The sequence below is a fragment of the Lytechinus variegatus genome, chromosome 11 (assembly GCF_018143015.1).
Source record: "Lytechinus variegatus isolate NC3 chromosome 11, Lvar_3.0, whole genome shotgun sequence".
Taxonomy (NCBI): Eukaryota; Metazoa; Echinodermata; class Echinoidea; order Temnopleuroida; family Toxopneustidae; genus Lytechinus; species Lytechinus variegatus.
The window spans coordinates 9,993,492-10,007,298 of record NC_054750.1 but is presented as its reverse complement, the minus strand read 5'-3'; the positions used below and the strand labels follow the sequence as shown (position 1 = coordinate 10,007,298).

At 35.3% G+C, this 13,807-nt stretch overlaps 1 protein-coding gene across 2 annotated transcripts in view; it reads right to left on the bottom strand.

Annotated features, from left to right (window-relative positions):
* Window positions 1–5,831, bottom strand: part of LOC121423646 (pikachurin-like) — an 81,902-nt gene extending 76,071 nt beyond the window's left edge. The window contains exons 1-2 of one of the 2 annotated variants that reach the window (XM_041619060.1): window positions 5,715–5,831; window positions 3,912–3,926 (exon numbers count right to left, since the gene is read on the bottom strand). In XM_041619060.1, coding sequence (XP_041474994.1) covers window positions 3,912–3,926; window positions 5,715–5,817 — 118 coding nt within the window. In that variant the 5' untranslated portion in view covers window positions 5,818–5,831. The remainder of the gene's footprint in view (window positions 1–3,911; window positions 3,927–5,714) is intronic. The other variant, XM_041619061.1, reaches the window with a different exon arrangement.
* Between the last annotated feature and the right edge of the window lie 7,976 nt (window positions 5,832–13,807).

The window sequence follows — 13,807 nt, the reverse complement described above, 5'->3', positions numbered from 1 at the left end:
TGAACAGTTTTCAAAAAAGAAATATGATTATAGGTAGAGCAAGTGATTATTCATGTACATCTGGGTAACTTTAATAGAATTATTGTTGCAGCCTACCCCCCCCCTTTGTGTCAAAACGTGGATCCTACCTATTTTGTTGTAGGATCGTGGTCAAAATGACTCTGAGAAAGAGTCAGAATCGTGGTATAGAGTCAATGAAAAAGTGTTTGTTGATCACTGCACCTTTAGAATCAAATCAAGGACATCATTGTTAGATATGAAACCATTAACCTTAAACCCTTTAAATCAATGAACAAATATTACCATTCATTACACCTTCTGAATGAAACTTCTGGAGACCGTTTCATAAAGAGTTACAGCTGTCGTAACTCTGCCTTTTGACAATTACCATGGAAACCTTCGTTCTGATTGCCATAATGGCAAAGTTACAACAGTTGTAAGTCTTCATGAAACGGGCCCCTGGGCTACGTTGCACGAAGCTTAGTAATCAATCGCAGAACTTCTTTTTTTACAACTGCTTCCATTGAGCACAATGTAAAATCACCTGAGAAAATCAATTATATGATCAGACCTAAGGCGTTGTGTCACAGGATCCAGAAAATGGTGGCTAATAGGGCAAATTCAATATCATATTTTATTAACATGCATGTAAGTATACACGTATTTCACTTAATTCAACGCAATTTCAAACAATCACAGACAAGAAGTATATGTAGCACTATTAGTATGTCTACAACACAACAAAAAGGGGAACAAATGTTCTGGGGGGTGTTTCACAAAGGTTTAAGTATGACTTAGAAACACACTTAAATGCTGCGTGCGGTATAAAAGACATGACCACATTGGTCAGAACATGCCAAGAGGATGCCCACTACTGCGTATTGATCAATAAGATTGCGTGTTGCTTATCATGTATGCATCGGCATTTAAGTGCGATTCTAAGCAACTCTAAGTCATATTTAAATCTTTGTGAAACACCCCCTAGTATCACATGATGCTATACAAATCACATGACTTAGCTACAGGCTACATATTGAACACAATGTATACAACACTTTCAATTTAGTAATGACTACTTTCTATCTTTTACTCTCCTGATAATTTTCAGGGAGGTTTATCCTCATATTGAATGTAGGCTACTCAAAGAGCAAAGTAGTAAAAATTTCTCACTTACACAGTCATATACAAAAAATGAAAAATGGAATATAAAGATAAAAAAAAATAATGCTTTCTGCAAATATTCTTCATTGTTGGGCGGTCAATGGTTAGACATCTGATGAAGAAAACTTTAAAAGTTAGACGATATTTAATGGGTCAACCAAAGAAAAGAAGGATATATACTGTGGTCTGATAACAAACACACAAGGCCAACAAGACCAAGTTGAATACCAAATAGGTCATTTTTCTATAATCAGTGGTCACTTTCTTGACCAAAGGAGGATTGTGTATTAGGTCATCAACCCAAGTCCTCAATTTGATCAGATTGTTCTACTTTATTTGCTATACTTTATGAAATACTATTTTCTTATCAAAGATCATACACAATAATGTTAGAGATCAGCATGCATATAAAAATATCAAATAGAATATATAACTTCAATGAAACAATGAAAAACAGTCACAAATACAATACACAACTCTTCATCATATTAACTATCATTTTTAATATTTAAAGGAAAAGGTCAATGATAGGATATTCTTCAATCATTTTCCATCTATTTACACCCTCTGTAAGGCTTGCTGGGCTAAAGTTCCTCAGGAAGTGAATTTAAACTTTAGGTGATAACGTAAATCAGGCTTTTGACTGATTGCTAATTATATCCAATTTTGATTTATTAAAACCTCTGTATTTCAGAGTGAACAATGTATATTTATTGAAGATCATTGTTGAATACAATGTGTGTTACTTGTCTATCATTGCACACATTAGTTCTCTATAACCTCCCAGCTCTCTCCCAAAAATCATATCTTGCCATAGCTGGACATGACAGACAAGAATGGCTGTCTGCTTTGTATCAAATAAACCCCCTTTAACTCCTATCAAATCCCACCACAACAATAATCATATGAACAGAATCAGATCTCATAATTTATCCTCAAATATTTGTGGTCAAGACACTTTGTTGGACCATAGGTCATATGAGTCCCTCTGTGCTAAGGGGTACAATAAGGCCCTCAATCTCACTGGAGATAAAGATCAAAATCATGCGGATGGTATGAAAGATAGAAATAAGAGCAAAATGGATATCAATTTGGAATCAGAAGAATAAATTTGTTTTCAAGACAGGAGACAAACATCTACATACAAATGAAATATTGATCCTCACACGAAAATAGAAGCGGATGATATCATATCTATGAGCGCCTCACACTATAGTTCTCGGCAGTTATACCCAACTCATATTTCTGACTGTTATTGACAAAGATTAAGGTTTGTTCAGATATGTACAAGGTGAATCCTGCAATTGCTTGAAGTGTGAACTGCACCATGAAACAGCAACGTGCTATTCACAGTGTTCAGAAAATTTTGAAAATCATCAGATATTCCATCTTAATTAAAGGTCAAGTCCACCCAGAATTTTTTTTATTTGAATCGATAGAGAAATATCAAACAAACGCAGCAAATTTCATCGAAATCGGATGTAAAATAAGAAAGTTGTGACATTTTAAAGTTTCGCTTATTTTTCACAAAACAGTTAAATGCACAACTCAGCAATATGCAAATGAGAGAGTCGATGATGTCCATCACTCACTATTTCTTTTGTTTTTTATTGTTCAATTAATACAAAATTTCAATTTTTACAAATTTGACAATAAGGACCAACTTAACTTTACCATAAACTGTTGAAATAATGGTAATTCCACATAATCAGGGAGAAATAAACCTTTGTTTCACTTGACAAGGAGGAAAAAATTATAATATTTCATATAATAAAATACAAAAGAAATAGTGAGTGGGTGACGTCATCAGTCTGCCAATTTGCATACCAACCAGGATGTGTACATAACTGTTTTGTGAAATTAAGCGAAACTATAAAATGTCATAAATATTTTAATTTTACATCCGATTTTGATGAAATTTTCAGTGTTTTGCTTGTTGGATTTTTCTCCTTTTTACAAATTAACGTTTTGTTGGGGTGGACTTGTCCTTTTAGTAATTTGCATGAAATATTCACATCCTATCAATATTTTTTTGTTTCTACTTTTTTGCTGATTTTTTTCTTTATAAATGACATTCAGGGCAACCATTAATTGTATCAATTTGATATCATACTATATAAAATAAAAACCATGGATACTACAGCCTTGATTTAGTCAGCAGGCACAGACCCCAAGATAGCACTTTAAACTACAAGTGGGTCTTGCCACAAGTATAGCACAAGTTCAATCTTGCTGTGGCACTTAAAGTGATTGGTTAACATTGGTTTGACTTTAAAACAATCTGAGCTAGGTCACACTTGTCACCTGTGTCTGTGATATGTTACAAAAATGAAGCCCAGTAAAAATTGGGTTCGAAAATAACTATTTAGTGCTTCAAAAATTGAAATATAAAGTGACCGGAAACACCATTTTAATTTCATCCTATACACTTTTGTGTACTATTTAGGCGTCTATAAGACACCTATTTACAAAATCTGGGTTTGCCTTGTAGTTTTAGCTTTTCATTCTCAATAATGGTTGTTTTCAGGGCTTATTGGTTCTAATACATGCACTTGTACACATGTTTCATCTTGGTTTGAGAATTTTTTAAATTGGCTGCTCACAAAGTTAAACAATACCTTTAAGGTTTGGATAAGCTACAGTACACAGTATCCATTGAAGCCTAGTAGTCTACAAAATACAGAGTGACAAACATGTAGCTTGTTCCGAAGAACAAGGGGGTCTGCAGGTGTAGACTAGCTGTGACTTACCTTCCAGTTCTATACCTGTCCATGGTCAGTGGATTGATGAAGAGGTGAGAAATGAGCAAAAATATATATCATGGTCATGTCAAGATAGGGGGCAATATATCATATCACCCTTGAACTAATCTGATAATGATCAGCAATAAATTTGGGCTTATTCACAATACTAAAGCTCTGAAGATAATGGAAGAAAGATCCAGATGATATAATTGAGATCAGAGTTAATATGAAACAATAATTCCTTCTTTGCAGACTCAATTGGGCATAAAATCTCTGGAGATTAAGGAATAAATGTCCCAGAGGGATGGGGGGGCTCTCTTTTGGTATAGACAAGTATAACCAGAAAAAAGAGGTAAAAGGAAGGTTTTCCAGGTTGAAATGCGATATGCGCATGGTGCGTTTAGGGTTTTAATACTGACGGAAATTGATTAAAAAGCATAGAGGTAAAATGACTGCCCCCTATCAGCACTGGTTAAACCTATAGAGCCATAGTTGAGGTCTGACCCAAGCTTTAACCATCCTACTTGTGCGAATTTACGCCTACATTCTTTGAAATGGTTGAAAGTCCACTTATTCAAAACCATAACCTGTCTGGACAAACACTTAAAAAAAATTCTTAAATACTGCACCTGTATTTGAGTTCCTCTACTCACCTAGACAAAGCAAACCATTTCCTGACAGTACGTGACCAGGAAAACAATCCAACACTGTAAAAAACACTGATGTTAAAATGACACCATCCGTGTTTACACATAGAAAACGCACTAAGAAGTTGACACCATAAATTAATGGTGTTAAGGTTTTGAACTAACAGTTAGTCCAAAACCTTTGGTGTTACAATAACACTCCTTGTTTGTTTTCCATGAAAATTTGCTCTATGACCAATAGCTAAGCATGATCAAACATCGCCAAGATATACTGTCATTAATTGAATCCTTTTGAAATCTATTTCAAATTTCAATTTCAAATTTATCTTAACTTGATTCCAACAGTCTATCATCCACAAAATATTTTTGCCAGGGCTTCAATACACCAAATGCCACTGAGTTAGCCATTGGCTTTTGTTGCCCTATTAAAGGGGAAGTTCACCCTGAAGAAAACTTTGTTGTAAAAAAAGCAGAAAAAATAGTAAAAAAATATTGGTGAAGGTTTGAGGAAAATCCGTTTAAGAGTAAGAAACTTATTACAGTTCAAAGTTTTGGATTTGTGACGTCATAAACAAGCAGCTGCCCCATGTGTTATGTAATATAAAATGTATGAATTTCAAATTTTGTATGGTTCCTGGTGACTTAATTTTGTTTTCTATTCATGATCCGGTGTGAAATGATTTGCCTATTGATAAACAAAAGGTACAGTGAAGACCATTTTCAATTTTCTGAGAAAATGACATTTCATTGATTTTTTACCATTCGCTTTGTAGGAATGCTGCTCGCATATGATGTCACAAATCAAATAATTGAAATTCTAATAACTTTTTGATCATTTGATGAATTTCTCTCAAACCTTCGGCAATATTTTTTCTGCTATTTTTACAATAAACATTTTGTCAGGGTGAACTTCCCCTTTAATTGTCTTTGATACCCCTCTCATTGAAGTTGGATATTTTGGGTGCCCTTTTAAATGTTTCACATTAATTAATGCTGTGATATAGAAAGGTGACCTTTACAAGAGTGGCCTTGTCCTAAATTCATTTAAATGTCAGGCAAGAGGCCCTTCTTGTAAATCATCTTGAATTAGAATATGTAAAAACTAACATTTACTGTTTGACAGAGATATAATTGAATTCATTGATTGCTTTCTTCTACTTACCTAAACAAAGGAAGCCGTTTCCTGAAAGAACATTACCAGGGGTACAATCACACCTCAACCTATGTGGGCTGGTCTCTATACATATCTGTGAACATGGGTGCATCTGGTCACATGTACCTGCAAGAAAATAAAAAATTATAGTAAAGATTATATTCAATGTAATAATCAAATCAAATGTCACAATGGATCATGTGAAGTCAAAAATTCAAAGGCATTTATTGTCGAATGAAATTGAGTGAATTCTCAGTTGTTGCTCCATTCTTAGAACCAAATATTCTTAGATAACCAGGGCTCCTTAACACAAAGATTAGCGATCAATCGCTAAATGAACTGACCAATCAATATAAATGTTACACGCGCATTAGGTTTGAAATACTGGCCAGCAACCAATCAGTGCGGTTCTTCCATATTTGTAATTCATCGCCAACCTTTGTGTTACGGAGCCCTGATTAAACTAAAACATCACTGAAGGTGATTAACACCCAATCTCATTATGTCAGCTATGTGTGAGGCCTGAGGGACATATATACTAGAATGTCAGAACCATGGCAACACAGTACCCGACACATTTATAAAAATGTGTCGTTTTAGGCAAAATATCAACTTCTTCAATGCAAGACCAATTTGTGTATGTTCTGTGTCATGAGCATTGGGCAAGCATCAAGAAAGCAGTGTTCACTTGGCAAGATTTCTCCCCGATTTTATGCTTTAAAATCCTTACTATTGCAGCACAATAACCAACTCAATACAATTTAAAATGTGTCTTGCTCATCTTGACCCTCAAGACCAATGTATGTAGTAATGTGCCAAATATGAGATTGGTCAAATTCTGGGAGAGTAGTTTGATCTGCAAGATTTTGAAGCGATCAACAATAACCATATGCTGATTCTGATAAAAGTAACACCTCCAAACTTCAAAAAAGGAAAAAACAGTACAATTAAGCACTCTTCCAAAATAGCTTTACATTCAGATTTGACATTCTTGTTCATGATTCTAGCCTTAAAATACTAGAAAATATTTTCAATATTCAGATGAGAATAAAGACATTTCTTCCACCTTGAAAATTTTGCGCAGAAAACTTCCCAAGTGGATCAACTCCTCAGACCACTGGAAGTGAGTCATCAGAACCCTGGCATCCCTCCCCTCTAACCATCATGACCTTTGACCTCCATTATAACCTGTCACACAGACTTGACCTCCGTTAAATGCTTGAAGTTCGTTTGGTGGTTGGCATTGAGCTACAATTAAGGCTGAATACTTTCCCAGTTTCGGTTCCAAATGCGAATGTCACCTTCTTTATCGTTCTTTTTATTTCCAAGGATATTTTTCTCAATCAATTTGATTATGTATTCCATGAAAATCTTCAACTTACTTCTCACATAATCCATTCTTTATTCCGTCTCTTTACCAAAAGTAGTGTAACTACTGATGTTTTGTGCTCTATCACATCCACACCTTTCTCACACCCTCCTCATCCTCCCCCTCAACCTCTTTCTTCATCTCTCTCTCTCTTTTATCTCCCTTCCTTTCTGTCTATCATTCTCTCTCCCCTGCCTCTTGTTCTTTTTATCATGCTCCCTCTCCTTTTCTCTACACTGTAAAAACTGTGGTGTTAAAACTGACACCAATTGGTGTTAATAGAGGACCACACCCTGAGGTGTTAAAATAACACCCTAGAGATTAAACATAACACCAAAGAGTGTAAATGTAACAACCATAGGTGTTGTAATAACACCTATAGGTGTAAAAGTAACACCACCAATTTAACACCGGTGTAAAATAACTGGTGTGGTCCTCTATGTACACCGGTTAACACCACAGTTTTTGCTGTGTACCACTCCCTCCCACTCTCTCTTTTTCCCTTGATCTCCGTCTCTTGATGTCCCATTTCCCACCACCATCAGCCCATCATCCACCCTGCCAAGGATCACGTCCAGGAATGCCATGTTTTTCCACTTGTTCCATTAGCTTTACTCTGACTTCTTCACCCACCTTGAGTGACTAGCACCAGACATCCATCAAAAAGAAAAAAAAGAACCCGAAAGTAAGCTGGTTTTCTGGACAAAATATTTTATAAACAGTGGTATACTTGACCCTAACAGCCATCCATATTTCTTGGTCTATTTTTACAGCCTCCCATCTCGAATTTTTGGTGAACTTGAACAAATACGGGAAGTTTGGGGAAAGTGACATCCTAATACATCAAAATCAATGCTGTTTTTTTCTATAAAATGCTTCAGTTATTTTGCATGTGTGTAAGATCTATTGAACAACATAGACATTAACCAACAAACTACATGTATAAACCAATCAATTTCCTACAACTACCTTTCAACATTTTAATAATGCATCTGTTCTTGTTCTACTTTAGAGGAAACTTTATAGCAGTGCTACACTGCCCAAGCCCCCTCCTCATCCACCTCTGTGCGCATGTGTTTGCATCTATGGCTGGTGTACATTACTTTCACTCTATAGTATTGCATAATTCCTTACAAAGTAATATGTAGGCCTATGCTGAATGTCCTTCACAGTTGTAGTTTTACTTTTATATCCATATTACTCGTTACTTCTATGTGACCTTTGACTATTCTTTGAGGTTAAAGAGAAACTCCAGTAGTTGCAGTAAACACTGATTTCATGAGAAAGTCTGTAAAACAAGGCTTACTCGTCAGTATATCATCGAGGATCTAGATCTGGTACAGTTACATTAACTGAACTTTGTGAAATCTTGAAATCTACGCTGAAAAATGTTCACGCCGAAGATCCCCAACACAGATAAGTGCGCGTGGGACAATGTATAATTTTTGCTTAGAGCGTCGGGCCCGACTCTCTACCCAAATCCTGTGCTTATTTGCTGATTTCTCAGCAATTACACCATTTCTTCCAGAATCCTTTGGCACATGCGTTTTATTTATACAAACAGACACTTTGGTAACCATTTCATTGGATTCTGTACAAACTCATTTTGATATCTTTACCAAAACTAGCATTTACCTTTAACACCAGTTGATCAGTGACTTTTATAAAGAGCCTACCAATGGTGTATCGAAATGTATGACAAAAAAGGGGGGCACTCAGGCCCCCCCCCCCCAACAAAATTTTGAGATATATTTATGGTTGTCGCTTGTTACAAACTTTATTTAGATAAGGTAACTGCCTCAAAAAATGAGCTTTTTTACTGTCAGAAATATTTTGCCCCTCCTGACAGAGTTTGCCAGGGATGCCACGGCCAATATCAATCTCAAATTCTCCATAAAATCTCAACCTCTTTATATCTGTATCAATAACCCTGTTGGGTACAGGACAGAGAGATCCTACAGAAATATTGATTTAAAACTGAATGAGTATTCCCAGAGGAAATGAAACAAGTGTCTCAATTCAAAAAGAACATTTCCTCAAGCAGTGAACACAGGAAAGGAGCGATTGTTTGTCTGCGGAAACTAGAGTATTGTCAACTTAACCATGATGCTACAGTCAGACCAACGATATTGACTCCAAACCGATCAATGATCTGTCATCGATCATAATGTAATAGATTTGGTTGGGTTGGAGTCGGTTTCACCGGTATGAACGGAGCACAAGAAATTGTTCCTCCTTCTGACTGCCTGTATTACAATTTAATCAACAGGAAAGCAAAAGGAGCAAGGATATGTATGTATTTAAAGAAAAAAAAACATGTTTATGAATTTGATCTTAGTGCAATGATATGTCAATTAATATAGGTATATTGGAATGCTATATATCAAAAGGTATTTTAAGGGGCAGAAAGTGATCTTTTTAAAATGTCAAATGTTTAGTTTTATTCTTTTTCTAGAAAAGACACAGATACAAATTTATGCTAATCATTTAGATTTTGTTATTACATGTTGAAGTCAGTGTAATGATACCCTGACTGTAATAATCAAATTTAAGTAAATAAAGCAACATATATAAACTAATGTCTAATAATTATTCATTCCTTCATTAAATATGTTTCAAATAATCTCAGTGAGTAATACAAGATGATGCAAACTATTTAATATTATCATCTAAAACATTTTACTAAGGAAAATCCAAATATATTATTTCAATTATTGATCTTATATTGATGATATGGAGTTGATAGAAAGTTCTATATATGTTTGTAGTAAGTCCTCCAGAAAACAATTAAAGAATGTCCATCAGAAACTTATGTGTTCTAATCATATTCCCCTTGCTCCAAAAATAAAACCAAACGTATGTCCTCAAAAGTCACTGCCTCGAAGATATGCCATACCACTAATCAATACTGGCTATTCTCCTGCATTGATCCGTAGGAGGAAAACACTCTTAACCCCAAAAGCATTTCTTGGCCTCATCATAAACGAACCCACAAAAGAACTATGGAATCCTATTGTGACAATATACCAAAAGCCCTTTTTGACTTACGAGTGTTATTTGCTGTCATAATGTTTCACTATCAATGGATTAAGACCCACTTCAGACGGGCCGCAAACTTTCAAAGGCTGCAAAACCAAACAGCTCGCATTGAATCTTGATTCCCATCTATTTGTTGTTCGGTCTTCAGGGTTTTGAGGATATTGATTGGAAAAATGGAGATGGAGCGGATTGCTGGGCATGAAATTGAAAGTTGGGGGTATGGCTTCAGACTACTTTCAAGGTAGTTTCTGGTCAATTGAGGACTGACCACAGACTTGGTCAAGATCAAGATTTGGTCAAGTGGTATCATTATGTGGGTTTACCATCTGTTTGACTAGAGACCTACGTAGGTGCAGGCCTGTAGGGGTGTCTTCTGTGACTGGACTAGTAGGTCAGAGCATGGACCTATGGTCAGAGGGCCAAAAACCTTCACTTTGAATTTCTAATGCTCCAGAGAAAGTAGAAATGTTGTGTTATTTACAGGCTAAACAAAAGCATGTTAATATGCTCACTAATGGGATGGATTGATTCTCATTAATACAAAGTAAACAAAGAAAGATTTTAAAATCTTATTCACCTTTTTTTGTATTTTAATATATATATTTCGATATCTTGATTTGCCTATCAATTTGATATCGGAGACCCAAGAAAACTCCTAAAGAGGGATACCACTGCCAAAAATTGGCTATTGGCTCTCATGAAGGGGTCGACAGGAGACACCACCTCAGCAAATACACAGGAACTTCAAGTGTCCACGCAGATAGTGACACTACCAGCATGGCCGGGGCCCTGGTGCATATGGTGACATTGCCTGCCTTCCGATGGTAACTTCCATGGTAACATGACCAAACAGCCAATCAAAATGAAGGATTCAATGAAAGACACGATTAGATGGCAAAGTTACTATAATGGTAATTTTTATGCAACTAGGCCCTGTACTGCTTGACAGAGTACTCTTCTGTGAAAGAAAAAACGAACACCTTGGGTCAGAGGTCTGGAGAAGAAAATGAAATTGACCTGTAAAGTGTTTTGGGACTCCACTCAAGTTTATCTTGTAATTCACTTATTCAATTTTCTAAACTGGAATAAAGTTGATTGTATTGACACAACAGGTGTTTCACAAAAAAGTCTACAAAGGAACAGTACATTATTAAAAAAAAATTCACTTGGGTGCAAACGACCATCAGCAGCAGATGATGTTTCATTAAGGTTGCAAGGTGGCCAAACACTTATGTCAGTTTAAGAAAAAGTTCCTTTTAGAGACCTACACTTAAAGAGAAATGCCAGTAGTTGCAGTAAACACTGATTTCAAGAGAAAGTCTGTAAAACCAGGCTTAATTGTCAGAATATAATGGAGGATCTAGATCTGGTACACTTACATAAGCTGAACTTTGTGAAATCTTGAAATCTACGCTGAAAAATGTTCACACTGAAGATCACCAACACAGATAGACACACGTGGGACAGTGTATTAATATTGCTGGAATAAAGACCCGACGGAAGTGACCGAATCCGCGCTTATTTTGCTTATTTCTCAGCAATTACACAATTTCTTCCAGAATCCTTTGGCACATATTTTTTTAATACAAACAGACACTTGGGTGGTCATTTTATCAGATTCTGTCAAAAGTCATTTTGAGATCGTTACCAAAACTGGAATTTATCTTTAAATCTGATAGGGCCATGTGTGAACACCAAGGCACTATAAGATAAAGCTTACCAATTAATTGTTAGGCTGATTTTTTTTAAGGATAAATCATACAAAATAATCAATGAAATTGATCATAAAAATCAGAAATACGATCAATCACTAAACTTTATGTTACTGGGCCCTGGTCAGTGCTACCTTGAAAATTACCCCTACACAAACAAAATGTCATCATCTGTGCATGTAAACAAAAACAAAACAATTAAATGACAAACACTGTGCTGACAACGATCTATTATCACCAAATCATTTTTACACAAAAAGCTATCATGGCTGAATATAATATGTGTGTGTTTTTTCAGAGAATCAAGTGCCAACTGGTATAATGATGTGATCGTTTTAACAGCTACACACCCCTCATCGATGCGGCTTCTTTCATCAAATCATCTACTATGCTAGGACAATGTCTGACTCTAGGTACATTATCAGTGTTAAAGAAGACCCATTAATTCAAATCTTTTACCTTTGAAGTCAAATCCACAAGGTTTAAAACAATTCTAATGGCCAACTTGAATTAAGGATGGTTGCATAACAGGGCCTATATCAATTTCAAACCTATTGGACTATTGGTTCTTTATACAAAATGCATGTAATAATGGGGACTAGGCAAAAATTGGTAGGTAAATATATTTGTATATCCAATTGGCTGGTTATAAGTTTCTGAGAATGTACAAAGGTATAATTGCACCATTCAGCAGATTCATTTTATTCATTTTTTTTGCATTCAGCACTTCCATGATTGCATTACAATAATATCATGGTCCATGATAATATAATACAACAGTATGTCAAATTGATTACGAAGTTAAAAAATAAGGCAACTTTGATAAAACCTATACATATTTTTTTCTCTATTATCATGTTACTTTTATTTGAAAAAAATGCAAGTATCAATAAAAATAAAATTTTAACTTTTGAGTTAGAACAGTTTTAGCAGACGTTATTATCCCGCCAGGAGGTTGTAGTGTCACGTGCCAGTTCCCAGGTGCCTTGGCTTTGTTAGCTTTTATCCTTCACCAAATTTAATTGAATCCCTTTTTCTATTTCATTCCCCTCTCTTCAAACCAACCAACCAACTCTGTTATCATGACCAATTTGTGCAAATTATCCTCTTAGATCCGCAATAGAATGTTCAGCTGAACAATCCAAGGAACTTCTCCCAAAGAGTTTGCCTTTTGTTGCTTCTATTGATTATCATTGGTCTTATTCCTCTTTTTAAACTTAAGGGGTTACAAAAAGAAAAGGATACAATTATCAGCTTGTAGGGAATGCTTATTAACAGGGCACCATTATCATCCCATTTAATCTGTCATCTATACATGTCAGACTATTATCTATCTTGTTTCGCAACTGTTTTCTCTTTATAATTATTGTCATACAAGTATTTCGGGATGAAAAGCTAACGGAAAAGTCTACTCAGACATAGAGAGGTCTGCTTTTAAATGAAAATAAATGAGAACGGCTGAGCAATAGCAAATGAAATATATTCTTTTATATCATCAGTACAATAAACGATTTGCCTATTTTTTTGCTTCTATTGATTTTCAATGGTCTTATTCCTTTTTTGAAACTCTTGGGTAAAAAGAAAAGGATGCAATTATCAGCTCGTAAGGGATGCTTACTAACAGGCACCATTATTTATCAGTTTAAACTGTCATCTATACATGTCAGACTATTATACTTCTGGTTTGGGACCATTTTCCCTTTATAATTATAGTCAGAAATTCCAGAGAAGTATTTGAGGAAGAATGCTTGACAGAAAAGGAGGTTGCACTCTACAAGCTCCGCTTTTTAGCAGCCTCCTCCATTTCCAACCTGATTTGTAATAATCTTGAATACAATTTTTTGTACAGGAATAATTGAAATATGTTTTGTTATTTATATATGTCAACATGTACAGAAGAAACTGTAATTGTTGAAAATGGAAATAAACGAATGAATGAATGAATGAAAAATCTACTCAGATACAGAGGACAAGGTTTATAT